The sequence below is a fragment of the Cyrtonyx montezumae genome, unplaced genomic scaffold (assembly GCF_038088225.1).
Source record: "Cyrtonyx montezumae isolate F1298 unplaced genomic scaffold, pur_monq_1.0 scaffold_10, whole genome shotgun sequence".
NCBI classification, from domain to species: domain Eukaryota; kingdom Metazoa; phylum Chordata; class Aves; order Galliformes; family Odontophoridae; genus Cyrtonyx; species Cyrtonyx montezumae.
The window spans coordinates 48,846,789-48,863,762 of record NW_027071826.1 but is presented as its reverse complement, the minus strand read 5'-3'; the positions used below and the strand labels follow the sequence as shown (position 1 = coordinate 48,863,762).

The 16,974-nt window shown below is 44.2% G+C and overlaps 1 protein-coding gene across 1 annotated transcript in view; it reads right to left on the bottom strand.

Moving 5' to 3' along the window:
- Window positions 1-12,697, bottom strand: part of SWAP70 (switching B cell complex subunit SWAP70) — a 41,094-nt gene extending 28,397 nt beyond the window's left edge. Inside the window, exons 1-3 of the mRNA XM_065755332.1 lie at window positions 12,545-12,697; window positions 5,740-5,880; window positions 289-462 (exon numbers count right to left, since the gene is read on the bottom strand). Coding sequence (XP_065611404.1) covers window positions 289-462; window positions 5,740-5,880; window positions 12,545-12,643 — 414 coding nt within the window. The 5' untranslated portion in view covers window positions 12,644-12,697. The remainder of the gene's footprint in view (window positions 1-288; window positions 463-5,739; window positions 5,881-12,544) is intronic.
- Window positions 12,698-16,974: the final 4,277 nt, after the last annotated feature.

Sequence of the window (16,974 nt, the reverse complement as noted above, 5' to 3'; positions counted from 1 at the left end):
CTCACTGTCTACAAAATAAGGTGTTTGCAGGCAGACAGCACTCCCACTTAGCCCAAGCCACTTAAATGGCAGACAAGAAGAGCAATCAGTATCTAAAGCAGCCTGCAGGATCCCTGTGTGTACAACCTGGAGAACAAGGAAAGTACTCCAAGCCTTATAAAAGAGGAAAGGAGTTTGTTTAAAAAAAATAATAATTCTCTCTGAAAACTCCAGAGTAGCAACCATTAACATACCCAACTGAGAAACTAAGCAAAGCAAGGCTAAACAGCGCAAGGTTTTGTTTCTTACCTCCTCAGGTACAATGATTAAAGGGTATTTGTCCTCTGATAAGAAGTTAAAAATAACCCAGACTTTAAATGCATCTTCGTCACTGATCAGCAAAGGACTTTTCGAGAGGTTCTTCTTTGCACACAGAGTCCAACACATTCTGTTGAATTCAACTTTATCAAAGTTCCCTTGAACCTAAAATGAAAAAATGGAACAATAATAAATGAATAGATAGAAATGGCACAGGATAACCGACAAAGTTTAACAGACCAAGTCATACCAAAGCACCAAGAGATTCCACTTTGTAAGAAGCATCAAGGCCTAAAATGAGCACAAACACATCCCGCTCTGACTGCCTGCATGGGGCAAACTGAAGAACTTTCAGCAAAACCTGCATCCAACCTTCAATTTCTGGTTAAGTTAATGACACCCTGCCTTCACAAGAAGGAGGCTACAGTGCATTTTGTGCTTCCTCTAGCACGTTAGCTTTAGCTCCCAAACCTTCTTCATACATGCAGTTCCAACTGCCCTTCTGTGAGCTGCTACCAAAACTCAATATAGTAAGTGTGGAAACCACGAGAACAAAAACTACACGTAGAGATGCTAGAACTAATACTGGAACAGTTGGGAAAGACCTTTAATAAGCCTTTCTACTTAATGCCGCTCAAGCATAGCTCTTGAAAGAAAATATTCATAAATGTAATCCTGCTTTCTTTAACATTAATCCACTAAAAATCTATTCCTTTCCTCAGACTCCCAAATCCTCCTCAAAAAAATTCCTCTTGCTTGCATTACCTTTTTATCATACCTAGCATCTGTACATACCCATCTGTGAATTATTTACACAGACGAAAGCTTTCATTGCCTCTATTTTGTTTTTAAAACCTTGTTTATGCTTCAGATGAAGTATATTTATGTTCCCATAGCTTTGCCATGCTGTTACTTAAATAAAGACACATTCCACACTGTTAACAAAAGTCTCTTGAGATTCCAGAAGTCATGGGTAAGAAATAGGCTCCTGCACCTTGCTCGGGAGCACCATGGGTAACATTCTGTGCCATTTTCTTACAATGGGACAAACCACGCAGCACTTGCACCCCAGAAATGCCCTGCTGGTCACTCTGCTCCCAGGGGGAAAATGATGGAGCAGGAAACCTGCTTTCTGACAGGCAGCAGTGCTCCAGCAGAGCAGCTGGCTCTACAAGAAGCCTGCATTTTAGTGGCAGTGACCACAGGGAGACCAGTGGAGCGCTCGTGCACAGGCCCCAGCTGGGGTAAGAGCCGGTGGTTCCTGCTTGTGTCAACTGAAAGAGGCACCGAACCCAAGGCAGCCCCAGCACACAGGACGTGGCTGCACCACACCGGCGCTCCTGGGATAGGCATCCTTCCTTCAGACCCACACTCAGTTGTGGAAGGGACTTCATCAAGCGTCCAAGTGGCATCTGCAGCACAGACACTGCGCAGAAATTACTCAGGAAAGATGATGAGATGAGCAGACAAACTCCAGCACTCCAGAATAAGCCTCTCACCTTTGTGGGTTGTTTTGTTTCGTTGTTTTTTGTGATGAGATGCTGGAGAGAGATCGTTTCTAAGCTCTGCTTCAAAAACTGGAAGAATCTGAACAGTTTCTAAAACCATATTTCAACTCACTGACAAAAGTACTTCTAGCATAATTAACAGAATGCAAACATAGAAAAATTCCAAACAGGAGGAACCGATGGCTAGAAAAACCACAAGGCATTAACACATCTACACTTCGCTTTTTAAGGACACAAACAAAACATCCAAATAAACAGACTGGATCAAAAACTAACCTATGGAATTTCAATTTAAGAATCACTCTAAGACCCTACCACGTACATATCCTGTGTTGAGGACATCTTGATTTGAAAATAGAATGAGAGTCACAAAACTCAACTGAGAAACCAGAATTTCAACGTGATTTGACCAGAATACTCATCCTGCTTTGCAAACCACAATTTCATCACTTAATGAACCCTCACAGAGAGGCTTCATTTCTGCGCAAGTACATGATTTTAACCATACCTCATAGAGTCTGCCCAAAGGTCAGTCCTTTGTTTATTTATTTAAATGCCTCTTTATATTTGGAAACTTGCACCGTACTCCACACACAGCAACCATCACTTATATTTGAGACTCTCTGAATGTCAGGACACGCGAGACGAACAAATCTCACCACCCATAAACTGCTTATGCTCAGAGATTAAAAAAAACAACAACACTATTTCAAAGACATCTACTTTCCCTTTCTAAAAATAATAATCAACAGAGAAATGCAGAAAAACCCATATAATTTTCCAGATTTTAGAATTCCAGCTATTTGCAAAATTTAAATGACTGTCATCAGTATCCTACCAAATAGCCCTAAGGCCCAAGGAAATATAGAGTATACTCAGCTGAAGTACAAACAATGAGAGAAATACGGGCTGCCCTGGGAGGTGGTGGTGCCACCATCCCTGGAGGTGTTCAAGAAACATTTTGATGTTGGATTGAGGGACACCGTTTAGTGGGAACTACAGTAATAAGCAGACAGTTGGACTGGATGATCTTGGAGGTGTTTTCCAACCTTGGTGATTCTATAGTTCTAAGTTAAAAAAAAGCAGCATTGGTAATGTAAACAGCATTCACTATGTTGTCTGGAAGATTAAATAACATGAGGTTTCAGATGATGTCCCTCACTGCCTGCCCCCCACTGCAACTGTTGCCTGCTAAGTAAGGCATGCTGTAAAATACCACCATCAGCATTATTGAAAACAAAACATTTTCAATTGGTTTTAAAATACATTCATTATTTGCCACATTTGGTCACTTTTAATAACTGTGAAATCTGGTAAAAGTGGTCATGAAGTCAAAACCTACCTACCTGCAAAGTAACAAGGAGCATGGCACTGGAGATCAACATCTAAATAACACTAGTTACTCAAATTATTTATTCAACTCTCCTGTCTGGATAAAGTAAATTAGTTGTCATTAGTTTGACTCACCAGACTATCAATCTGCGCCTTGCTTTTATATCAAGAGGCTTTACTGCAAGGTAACAAAGTAAAGCACTAAAAAAAAAAACCCACAAAAAGTGATCGCTTACTTCAGAAGCATTGAAGAGTACAACACAAGTTACTTCAGAAGATTACAAAGTCCTCCCAATACAGCTGGGAGAATACAATATAAGGAAGTTCTAAGAGTCGCAGTTACACATCTGTTTCAAAAGAAACCTAGGGACTCACTCTTTGAATATTTTCCTAATGTTTTAAAGCAAAATGACTTGAGATCAAGAAGTTTTCTTGTCTGATCTTGCTGAAATCAATTAATTTGTCAGAAGATATGACCAGAAACTGAGGGAGCTTTCTCTGTATCTGAGGGTATAAAGTACCAGCCCCTCTTTAGCAGCCTTGCTTAGTATGAGTTCATGACATCTGCTCTGTGATCACCTCATCAAGAACAGACTATGCCTTAGAAGAATAAATAAAAAAAAAAAGGATCTTCTTGTTTTTTTTTGTTTGTTTGTTTTAAACAAAGGACATGTGCCATGAATCAGTGACTTCATCCCACTGCATGCTGTCTTCTGGCACCGACATGGTCATCTCTGAAAGATGCAATGTCTCCAGCAGTGCACAAAGGTAGCCTTCTATATCACCGATTTTCAATACTGCATGTCTAAATTGTGACTAAATCTCTCTTCAGAGTAAGTAATGTGAAGTTACAGATTATTTAATCCTGTCCCTTTTCTGTTAACTGTTAAGAGAAACAATAGTATGGGTATATCCTGCAACTATCAGAAGCCAGAGCAGCATGTAAGTGAAAGTGACACAAGAAACTACACACAGCTGTGCTCTTTCATTCCACAAGAAGGTAAGGTAGCTCATCCTTTGCTTTTGCCAAGGGGTAAGAAGGTGTCCCAGAATAGCTACACACAACTTGACACTGACAGGTTTAGGTAGCCAGGTCTTTCATTTTCAAATTAAAGACTTTCTTAATAAAAGCAGTTATTGCTCAATCCCATAACTCTTCTCCCTACGCACCCTTTAGCAATAACACGTGGTTACATTTCAAAAAGCCTTCTGCCTCTCTTCTTTCTTTGACTAGATGGCTTGCTACTGCCTGTAAATGCTACTAACCAACAAAGCTGTAGTTTGGACTCTACAGCTATAATCCTTCACTCAGAAGGAAACCAGGCCCCTTCTTTCAGTTTGTGTACAAGCAGCTCAGTCTCTTCTTAACCTTACAGGAGCTCAGACAGCCAATGCTAAGTGGAAGTGAGGTGATAACCTTCCTAGAGACAGAGTCTCCCACAGCAAGTAGCCAAGACAGCATGTGGATACTGTTCAAGTGTACCCATGGCCAGCAACTTCCACACACGGAGCAGGGCTCTGTCACTGGGTAGGAGACAGACTAGAGAGGCCGAGGAGCTTAGCCAGATATACAAAGCTTTTCCTGTTTCCAAGTTCACACGCTGCATCTCAGCCATATATCATATTTTCCACCAGTATTAGATGTAGACTAGAGCAGGAGCAAAAACCATCAAAATGTGGCTAAGGAGCTTGCGTAACCCGCAACCGGTGACTTTCCAGCAGGAGGTCACTTTGGGACTTGACGTTTTAAAAGGAAGCAACCATCTGCGTACCTCCGCAGCCACAAATCAAAGTTGGAAGGTTTCTGGGGTCAACCTCCAAGCGAAATCAGTGGTACTGAAGCAAGTATGTGTTTTCTGCCTAGACCAGACTCCCACCAAAAGCTGTTAGAAAAGAAGTACATTAGTTCTTTACTTTCAGACACGTCAACCTAAATCTGACACGCACAGCCCCCAGGGAGCGGCTGCGGCCCAGTGCCTGCCACTGCTTCCAATGAAATGGAGAGCAGCATGGGAGAAACCCAGCTGGCTTTCCGGTGCTTCCCCCAAAACAACAAACGACACGGAACCACAACACTGACAAGAGCACTCCAATGCCAGGGGAAAGAACTCACAAGGCAAAACTCAGCAGTACTGACATTACCACCATAAATACTGGGGGGATCTATTTATTAAAACTCTTCATGAATAGACAATCAAAATATTCTTCGTGTCCTGTTTGCAGACGACTCTATGGCAATGTTCTTCTATAACCACAGTATGGAGTGGGGGCAACCTACAGCTCAATCACAAATAAATTTACACAGCGCTGTTTTATTAATATAAACGCATTTCTCCACACGCACAGCACAGAGAACAACCACATATAAAGGGAAATGGAAACCAAGGAGAGAAAAACAAAGTCAGTCAGAGCACACCCTTCCATTTTAAGGCACAGATACTCCAGAGCACTGCCTCAAAACAACCCTGCAGAAACACAGCCCAATGCCCTCAGACCAGCATGCTTCCAACAAGCAGAGGCCTGTCATAAGGATGGCACACTAAGGAAAGACACTAAATTAAATGATAAAGGGAAAACCAGAATCCAAGAATCCAAAACTTACCTTTTCCAAGATGAATTTGTTTAAATAAGGCATGTAACCCTGATTGGAAACTGGTCCTTCATCATCATCCCTAAAGTGTTCTTCCAAGGCCACCGGGTCATGGGGAACATTTAACACCGTGCACAGGTTGTGGGAAAGGACCTAGGGACAGAACAGAAATCAGTGTCACAGCTGTGGGGCCACATCTCCCCCAGAGCAGAGCTGTGATTCATGAGACCACGAGCAGAAAATGGCACCTCCATGTCAGTTCTGCCCCGAAGATTTTTATCAAAAAGAAAAAAAAAAAAGAAAAAGAAATAAACCCACCAAAATTTAACTAAGAAATTGACTCCAAGGATTCAAGTGCTTTGCACAGTTACAGTGGTGATTACAAACATCCATTGCTATAGAAGCTGCCCTTTGTATGCATACTCTTATGCATTTGAAAGGCAGGAGAAGCAGGGAAAAACACCAAAGTATCATGGACGCTGTGAAATTAGACAGCTAGGGAAAACAACCACCAACAGCTACCCTTGGAAACTGTAAATAATTAAATTATTATTACCCAGTGAAAACGTGTGGAGGAAAAGAATCCAATATGTAGTCTTGAGCTCACAAAGAAATGACCATCCCAATTAAAGTATTAACTATGGCTTTCTGTCATCTGCTTGCTTTCAGGTTACTTTTCAACATTCACCCCATGTTTTAGATGGTATAAGAAAAGTAAGGGTACAGAAAGGGGAACAGCTTAGATATGCTTCTACAAATTTTATTTTAAAAAGATCTAATACATGCAAATGTCAAGAGCTTAACACGCACCAGCTCACACTTCTGTTCTTGAGAAACGGCCTTCAAGAAGAGGTGACACGCCTGATTAGTTTTAAGGAAGTACAGGATTACTGAAAGCTGACTGGTAGCCTGTGCATCTTAACTGCTCCAACACAGGCTGAGCTGTGCACGCCTGAACTAACACGTTGGTGCCAGCAACAGGAAGGCAGGGCCAGAGCATCAGCTGCTCCTGTGCCACCAGCACTTTTCTCACAGGGACATCCCTTCTGCTTTCACACCACCTCCGGAGCCAGGTCACCCCTACCACACTGCCACCTTGAGCCCTCACCCCCGGGACAATGCCGGGTTAAGCTCCTGGGACTGCGTACCAGTGGCAACAGCTGGGCACGGATGCATGCCTGAGAATGGTCTGAACTGAAAAGTGCAAAGGAGAACCAAATGCAGAAGCACAGGTTAGGTAGAACACAAATTAGGCAGAAGCTGCAAAATAAGAAGTGGAAGCTAGAAGTTTTTAAAGTACAGGAAATCAAACACCTGCCACACACTTGAAATCTCTTATTTTGTCCCCAAATATATATTTTTCATATAAACGCTAAGGAGACATACAGAGACTAAGTGCTAATTGGCATAAAGTTCACAGAATCACAGGGGTGGGAAGGGGCCTCTAGAGATCGAGTCCAGCCCCCCTGCCAAAGCAGGCTCCCTACACCAGGAAAGGTAAAGTTCTGCAAAGTCGGCCCAGAATAAAAGTTCGGTTCAGCAGAGAAGTCCTCACACATCCTGAAAGTTAGTGTTTCTTTCAGAAAAGCATGCATCTCCATAAGAAACACGTTTTCATACTTGCATAGTAGCACTAAGCCGCTAAATCTAACAGCTGCAAAGTTACAGAACAGGAAAACAATAGCATCAGCCTTACCACAACAAAAGCTGTATTCCCCGGAGTAGTAAAACAGTACTTAAAGTTACCACACTCCACACCAGTCTCCATCAGCAGTCTATTCTCTCCAGTCTATCCTTATTTTAACAAACAAGCTGTACCAAGTCCTTGTGATTAATATGCAGGGGGAAAAGCAGCACATCATGCGTGTTTCCCCTTCTATTTAAGGCTTCAGAGGGACTCTTGACTTTCTGCGGGAAGAAGGGGATCTCGGCTTATCTAGGCTACAGTTGCTAATACAGTGGCTACAGAACTGATTTGAGCATATTACCAACATAAACGTTCAATAAAAACACGTTCTTCATCATGTCCCCTTCGCATTCTCCTCTTGGTCCCCTTGCTGTGCTCGGGCTGTCAGAAAGTTAGGTGCTTTCTGCCTCCAACAGCCAATTACCAGGAAATAATTCCACTCTCAATCATTTCTAAAGGCTGCCTTATCTGCCATCTCCTCTGAGCCCAGTGCTCTTTTCATAGCTCAGGAAATTCGTCCACGCCTGCCAAAGCCTGCCCTTCTTCAACACGGCCCAGTGCCAGCTGAATTCTTCCCTCACAGGGCAAGCCTGAAAAATACTGCTCTGTCTCGATCTGTCTTTTGTTCTTTCAGACTGCATTATCTGGACCATCATAGACTCAGCTTTCATGATCCATATTCTTTTATGGAAGCTAAGAAAAAAAAAAGTGAAAAAGCTCAAAACAGTGGATTAACTAGGGTAGGAAAATTGCCCTGCCACGAAGAAGCTCTATCAACCACGAGGAGATTTTGCACCGGCAAGGGTTATTCCCCAGTGCCCTGCAGTTGCCGGGCAGCTTTCTCCTCTCCCAGCACCTGCTGTGCTCAGGATGCCCATCTAACAACCTACAGCTGCAGCAGGTGGATCCAGCAGGAGCACCAGGCTGCAGCCCACCGTGGCTCATGAGCATTCTGCAAAGGGTCCACAAAGACAGGGCTCTCCTTTTTCTTTTGGAGGTTTTGTAATTGAGGTGCCCAGGGGTACAAGGAAATACTGGAGATGTTTTGCTATACACGTAGATAAGCCAACATCAAAGGTCTCTAGCTACTGGTAAAGACTTCAGACATAATTTTACCTGGAGGGCTGGACCCCAGCCCAGCTCTATGTACTGCAGCTGCCCCTCCAAAATGTGATGCACGTGGAATTGTCACCACCCAAGTGGCTCCATTTAATCTTGGTCCATAGGAGCAATCTGCGTTTCTAAGACGGATGGAAGCTCTGCTACTTCTTGCCCAGTAACAAAAATTTGGCCCAGATGACAGTAGGACCATTAAGAGGACAGATTATTTCTACAGTGGCTATTATCAGGTACCTCCGTATTTTTTCTTTCCTTTCTTCTCCATCTTTTAGGGGGTCTCCTCCCTCCCCCATTTCTCTATAATGCCTGAAAACGTTGGCAGCACAGACCCCAGCAGCTCCATTCAGTGGCCCCGTGTGAATTCCTTCCAGGACATTCTTGGCTCATCTCTTCCCGACGTCCATGTCAGCAGCCAGCCCGCCAAAGCAGGCCCCCTTTTCCTCTCCTAATCAGTGTGAAACCAGCACCGAGCAGGTCTCTGGCACACCGATGCCAGCTTGGTTGCACCGGGGCACGCACACCAAGCCCAGCTCTCAGTGGCACACAGTTAACCCGCATGGCCCTGGGGCCAGGCTGCCACGAGTGCCGAGCCCCACATGCAGCCCCATAGCACGACTGCAGCCCTGACTCACCGTGACTAATTTCCTAGTGCCCCTCAGTGCTGGACAAAACCAATTGTCCTACGGGGTCCAGCCTGCTCCTCACAGACTCTCAGCCCTTCCAGCACCTCGCAGCATTGTTTGAAGCCTTCCTCTGTCTGAGTGGCCCTCTCACCCCGATTACACCATCCTTCCTCTTCCACCAGCCTCTAACTTCCCATTTAGCAGAAAGGCAAAGCAAAGTAGTCAGGTCTGGGGGTATTGTACCAAAGGCCAGTTTAAGTTTTCTAGGCTTCACTAGCAGTTTCGGTTGCCCACACCTTCCCGGTGTGCCTGAGGCCACGCCCCATTCCCCACAGGTAACACAACAGCAATGCAGGACTTGGCAAGTCCATCCCAAAGGCAGCACACAGAACAAATAACCTCACTGCCAAAGCAAAGAACACTCGCAGCAACACAAGGAATGCTTCCAAAGGCAGAATAAAAACAAACTGGTAGAAAATATCAGTTCCAGTATCACACATGCACCACAAGGAGCTTCGCTGGCTGCTAAGAGTAACTCCATTTAAAGCCACACTCGGATTCCAGGTGGAAAGCAGACTGAACATTAACACATTTGAGAAACTTCTAAAATAAACCAATTTTTAAATGGCAGAACTCAAGAAAGGCAAGATTGGATTTAAAAGAAAAAACAAGTATTTGCACGTAGCTCATATTCCAGCCTCAACAGCAGCTGCAATTGCCTCCACCACAATGATACTTCAGCCTTGCTAAAATAGTGTTTAAAAGCACTGTAACAAAACGATGACTGTCCATACTTAAACACATTATTTAAGAAGAAAAATAAACATTTCCACTGGTGTAGAAAAGTGGTAACACCTGTACTATAAGAGCAGAACTTTTGGAGATGTCTGATTAGACAAATAAAAATAAATAAATGAGTGCACAGTGAAAAAAGAAAACTTGAAGTTAGACATAGAACTTTGCTTCCTTTTACCTTAGATAAAAATGCATAGAAGACATCTCCTGAAAACATCACAATTATGAGCAAGTCCCAGTTTTCCCTCAGTGCTTGCTGCATCTCCAGACCACAGAACAGAACCACTTCACTCATCTCCACCCCTTTCTTCCAGGCAGATTAAAAACAGCTCACAATCCAAATCTTTGTAACGTATGAGCTTTCCTCAGAGTATTTTGTGAAAATAAAACATTTTTATGGTAGACACAAAGCTCACTTAGAATCACAGGATGGTTTGGGTTGAAAAGGAATTAAAAGATCACCTTGTTCTAACCCCCTGCCATGGGTAGGGCTGCCCCGGGCCCACCCAACCTGGCCTTGAGTGCCTCCAGGGATGGGGCTCCCACATCTTCTCTGGGTAGCTGTGCCAGCACCTCACCACCCTCTCTATGAACAACCTCCCTGTAACACCTAATCTAAAACTCATCTCTTTCAGTTTCTCCCCTTACCACTATCTACCTGCGTAAAAGTCAGTCTCCCTCCTGTTTATACACACTGGGGGGCTGCTTCAGGTCTTCCCAGAGTCTTATATTCTCCAAGCTGAACAAGCCCAACTCCCTCAGCCTATCTTCAAAGGAGAGGTACTCCGGCCCTCTGAGCACAAAAAGAGGAGCTCCACATCTCAGTGAAGAAATCAGAAGTCATCCTCCTTAACAACCAAGGTGTTATACTTCTGCACAACGTTCTGCACAACCATGTCAATACCTTACACTGGATCACGTAACTCAGAGATCCACGGTCAACAAGATTCCCTACTGAGAAGGAAAGCTTTGTGAATAATAATACAGCATGCTACTCTCCAAAAACAAACTGATTTTTACCAAACTTTTTAATAACAAAAAATTATTAAACACTTTTTACATTGCTGTTGATCTCTGCTATCCAGCTTATTTCAAGTCTCTTCTCCCTGCTTTACAGGGAAGATATTCCTCTTTTGTTGCAAACATGGACAAAAACCACATCCCCACAAAATAATTTCCTGGTACAACACAGGCCCAAATCAATGAGGTAGAGTTCCTGCCCTACTGCCCCAATAGCTACAGCCATGCACGCACACTCTCTCCAAAGCAGGACCATTGGTTAAGACCTGTGTTCATTCTCTGCCACAACAAGGACGTGAAAGAACACTCTGCCTCTTACCAGGTTTCCTGAAAAGAGATTCCTGATAACCACCATAGGATAATGTAGGGTGAATACCCTGAAAGAATAGTACCCAAACAGTATAGTGAAGACAGACATTATATCTTTTGATGGATTATCCAGAGAGTATAAAGACACATGATAAATTAGGAAGGACTCACCTGTCACTGAAGGTTGGGGCTCACCTGGAACTCCACACAAGAGGGATCTCCAACAAGAGAACCTTCCCTGGTGGTGGTCAGCCCTTAAATGGGGTCTGGGAGAGGTGGAGCCAGACTCCACCCCTTCTGGTCACACAGTGCATTGCCTTCACCTGTGCTCCTGTGGCTGACTCAGTGCTCACCTCAGGTGATCCATCAGTGGTCCAGGCCATGATTCAACAGTTCCCATACAGCCACGGAGAAGACATTTCAGCTCCCCAGATGCCACTTCCCCACAAGCTTTTGTACCAGAGACAACTGCACAGAACCGCCGATGCCCATTGCTCTTCCATGCCTTTTCACAAGTACTAAACGTTAATACAGCATGGGAAGATGTCTGACAGGCAATGAGACAAATTTAGTTTCCTCTCCTATTTTTGTTTTACCTTTTTTATACATGAGCATTTGCAGACAACGCAATGCTAAGAAAACCAATAACCGTGCTTCAGTTTGTAAGCACAACTGCTCCTGTCGCGCCCAGCACGGCAACCAATGATCCTACCACAGCAACACTAACACCTCAGGTGGAGCACGCCGTGTGAGCCCACCAGCCCCTTCTTTGGCCGAGTCCTCACCCAGTGCCCACTCACAGCTGATCCCCACCTGGTGACACGTCGTGGGGACTGCAGCGCAGCAATCAGAGCCCTGCACACGAAGCAGCACGGTGAGAGCAGGGCTGCTCTGGATGCAAAAAGGGGAAGCCCTCTGTGTGAGCCAGGCCGGTCTCGCAGCCCTGCCAAGAACAAAGAGGCACGGGCTGCCCGCAGCCAGCCACACGCTGCAGGTGCTGATCCGCGGAGCATCCAAACGGAGCAGGCAACGCAAGCCCATCGCCACAGCAAGGGGCCGCATTTCCACATAACAGGTATTGCGTTCTTATTCAAAACATCCGTGCAGCCAGACCGCTGCTACCACCGCCAGGCCAAGGCCTCGTGACCGAATCGGAGCCCCGCGGAGCCCCGCTCTCCCCCTGGCAGGCCGCCCTGCGCTCCGGAGCGGCCGAGCCGTAGCGACGGGCCGCGGCCGGGCGCCCCAACCCAGCCCCGCGCCCTACCTTGAGCTGCGACTTGGAGACCTTCCCGCTGCGGTCGAGGTCGAGCGCGGTGAAGGCGTGCCAGATGGCCTTGAGCAGCTCCTCCTTGAGGCCCACCATGGCCGGCACGGCTGCAGCCTCCCCTCTCCTGCCGCCGCTCCGGCTCGGGCTCGCCCTTCCCGCCGCCGCCGGGCCCGCCCCGCACCGCCCCGAGGGCGGGAGCCCAACCCGGCCCGGCCGCCACAGGCGCCTCCCCAAGCAGCGCTGAGGGAGACTTACGGCCTGCACCCTTTCACCCGCTGGTCGAGCGGCCTCTGGCCAAAGTGCGGCTAGGCTGATGGAACGTCAGAAGGAAAGCAATTAAGAGCTCAACGTTGATAAATTAACCTTGAATGCTGACCTCTTGCTTTAGAGGCTGTCTGGCTTTTTTGTATTTCAGGAGCTCGCTTGTGTAAGAATAAAGGAGGAAAAATCACCCCACAGAAAGTACCTGCGAAGGAGGAAACCTGCCAGCTTCTCTTCGGTTACACGCCTACAAGACATGGGCAAATCCTTTGCCAGGACTCGTTTCCCTGCGAAGAGGATGAGAAACCCAGCTCAGAGCACTGGGGCAATAGCCCGTGCTGCAGTGCTCCAGTAACACTTGTTCAGTTCAAAGCCTCGGCAGCTGACGAGTTAGGCATAAAGCTAATACAGCTTTGTGTACATATACACGCACAAAATTTACATTGCATGTATGTAAAACAATTGAACCCATTGATTAAAACCACCGAAGCTGAAGTCCATGTGCAGACAAGCTTGCAGCTGTTGAACAAAACCTTTGCTTTTTAAGCTGAAAGAAACACTTTTTAAAGTCCTTTTTTTTTTTTTTTTTTTTTTTTTTTTTTAAAGTACAGGGGCAACTGCATCCACAACTCACGTGAAGCTGTAGGTTACTTTAAGCAATTGTCCCATTGAAGTGGACTGGTCTGGGTCTCCCTCCAACAATCTGCACATAAAGCCTTTAAAGATAACACTGTGTGCCAGTCCGTGGAACGCTAATTAACAGCGATCGCACTTAAGCACAAAGCCCTTGATAGCACTACATAAACTAATTCACTTGCATTATTCATGTGACAAAATTAAGTCGTGATGCAACTTGACATACTTCTGCTTTTCTTGGAAGTTGAGATCTCAGCGACTATATTTTACAAGTTGTGCTTATTTTAATCTTGTTTGCTCACCCTGGTTAAAGCATGACTGAAGCGTGTTGGGGAAGTGAGGGAGGGAAAACTGGCTCGGTCTCAGAATGACTCACCTTCAGGAAAAAGCTTTACTTAGACCCTGCTGAGGCCCAGCCCTTAAGAGGTCAATCACTTCTGTCTTCCTCCTCCCTCCAGAAGCTGAATTACTCCATGTTACCTAAACGTTTAAGTATTTGTCTGGGCAGTTCTAACTAGAAGAAAAATTACACGTTTAAACTGTCACTAATTTTGTCTTATGCCACTGAGTCACTTAAATCGTCATCAAGGAAAGAATTCAGACACATCAGTTAATTGTTAACTGTCATTATTAACTCAGAGAAAATCATCCTGAACAGTGTGACTGGAAGAGTTTTCATTCTCAGCAAAGCCAAATTGAAGCAAACAGAAACCAAAGACCTTTAATAATACTTTTTAGCCTTCTTTGAAGAAAACTATTGCCAGCACCTGTCATTTCACAGCAAGATCTCAAACAAAAATAAATCTAAAGTGAATGCCAGTGTCAAATGGTCAACATGTTGTGGTTTCTGGGTGGAAGAGCCCCACTCCAAAAGATTTCCAACACCAAAGGCAGGGTAAAAAGAAGCAGAAAGCATATTTGATGTGATACTGTAACGGGTCCTCAAATCTCTTGATGAATTTGTTTCTTCAATTATTTCAAAATCCATTTCATCTCCGGCCTTACAGCATGCCCCAAATGTTCTCACTGAAACCACACAGAAACTAAGTACAAAAACTATTTCAGGTGACATAGGCAGCAGCACTGGATACCAAGTGAAATGATAGCTCGGTCTAACCTAGAAAAAAGTGTTCATCTAAGATTTCTAGAACCGTCTTTAAAGGTGTCCAGCAAAGTACACTTAGATACAGCTTTCAGCTATTTGTACACATGCTTTAGCAGTCGCACTTAAGACTTCATAAAGAGGTAAAATATGGAGCAAGTATGGTTTGTTCCTGGTAACAAGCATCTCGGTCCACACTTGTAGCTGCTAAGGCAGTGGAAAACTCAGAATCTCAAGTGATTTTTGAGCCTGTACAAGTTCGGGTCTTTGAACATACGGAATAGTAATAAACTGCTTCCTGTTTAATTAGGCAGTAATATTCTCTGCTCGAGGCACCTCCCTTTCCCTTACCCCAATCCCATACGTTGAAGGTGATACATCTCCGCCCAATTCCAACTGTTCAAACAGAAGCAGAACATCAATTTCTTACGTGCTGTTCTGCCCAGTCACTGCTTCTTACTGCTGTCTCCCTGCCGTTTCTTCAGACAATAACCTGTGTCAACTCAGCAGCCTCCAACTGGGGGAGCTACAAGCTCTCAGATGGCTTCTGCAGTTACTGAAAAAAAGGGAAGGCTCATGCAGAGGAGGGCTACACGTTTGACTGTTTGTAGCCATTGCTTTAGAACAAGCCCTTAAAAACAGTTACAGCAAGGCTACCGGTAAGCAGCACAAGTACTGAGAATTATTAAACATGTGCATTTGATATATCAAAATTACATGTACGGGGAAATCATGATAGCATCTTTTCCAAGTCTACAGATCTGCAGAGGGTGGGGATGAAAAAAAAGAAGAGTTATTGCTGACCTAAACTACTGCTAAGAATGCACAGTCATTACAGCAGAACAAGATAACGAGGAAAACACCATACTAGCACACAAACACCTGCCAGAAAAAGCATTCATTGACTATTTTACCAAGCAAGCGTTGCTGAAGACTAAAGACAAGGTCACAAAATCAGCTTCTTGTAGGGTTGCACATGGATTAATTTTGCTTTGTTTTAAATTCAGTTCAACCACGCCACCATCCTGTGATGGACTGCAGGACTGGATTCAGATTCAGGCAGAAGACACATGTCTAGAGGAGGCAGGGATATCAAATACCAGCTTTACAGTTATTTTAAGATTCTCTTTATTTGTAGTTCTTTAGAAAGTCAGGTACTCTGAAACAGTCGAAATACTACAATAACTACAATACCTCTGCTTTGCAAAATGAACTTAGAAAAAAAACATCACAAGAAAAGCAGTGGAAGTTAAACGCAGGTATTTTAAATAACATTTGCCTCCCAGTTCTGATACTTGCTTTATTAATTGAGATAAAACTTTCTTCGTAAGTGCTGAGGTTCATCTTTTTATGCCACACTTGCCAGAATTTTTCCAAGCGACATCTGACTTGCTGCATTTCACAAGAGACCAGTAGGTCTTTTTTTCCCCAACTGAAAGGGTGGCTTAGTTCATCTAGGTACAATTTTTGCTCAGGGAAGTTGTTCCTACTAAAATTTGAGATAAAACTTCACCATTCTTACGGTTCCTGCAAACTGACAAAAAGACTCAAATGCCTTTTAAACATTCTCCTTCACACATGGGAGAAAGTTAAAAACCCTAAATCCACTTCAGTGGTTATGTTTTAGGCTGGGCACCTTTCATTGCAGATACAAAGCCCACCATCAGCAAGTCTAGATACCGCAGCATAAAGCTTTTTTGTGCAGCAAACCTGTAACCATGTTACGAGCAGGAAGTAACAATCTGAAGTTAAAACAGGTAGTTATCATAGGCAGATCTAATTTATTTACATTACAAGGGAAAAAAGACCTAGGTTTGTTTATTTCCTACTAACTAATTTACATTACTGCTTTGAAGCATGCTTCAAGAGAGGCCTCAGTGTGGATGAACACTATACCAAGTCAAACCTTAAAGGAACTCTTAAAGGAACTTCAGTCTATCCATTTTTACTGCTGAGAACTGCTTATTCAGCAGCTACCTAAAACAAGTCTCTGAATTCCATTGTTGCACACAGAGCACCAAAACATCTCTTACTTAGTTAATGAGAAAATTGCAAAGTTAAATTTTGCAGGTCCACTCAACTCTCTGCAAAGCCACCCTCAGTTAATTTAGCACAGCAACCTAAAAACTTCCTAAATAGGCTACTCAATCTAAGTTTCTATTACTTCTAACATAGTTCTCCTCTTTGCATAGGGTATACTACATACATATGAATATTTTACATTCCAGTCACAGAAAATCTGTCGTTATATTTTATTCAGTTCCTGCCAGTTTCCTTCCAAGCTTCTGCATTAACAGTCTTGTCTTCAAGTCTTGTTTTGCCCTGGCCTACCTATCAACAACTCCCACTCTCCTGAGATGCAGGAGAGTGGGAGCAGGAGCAGGAAACAAATCTAATCTGAACTAATCTCCACATTCCTGACTCAACA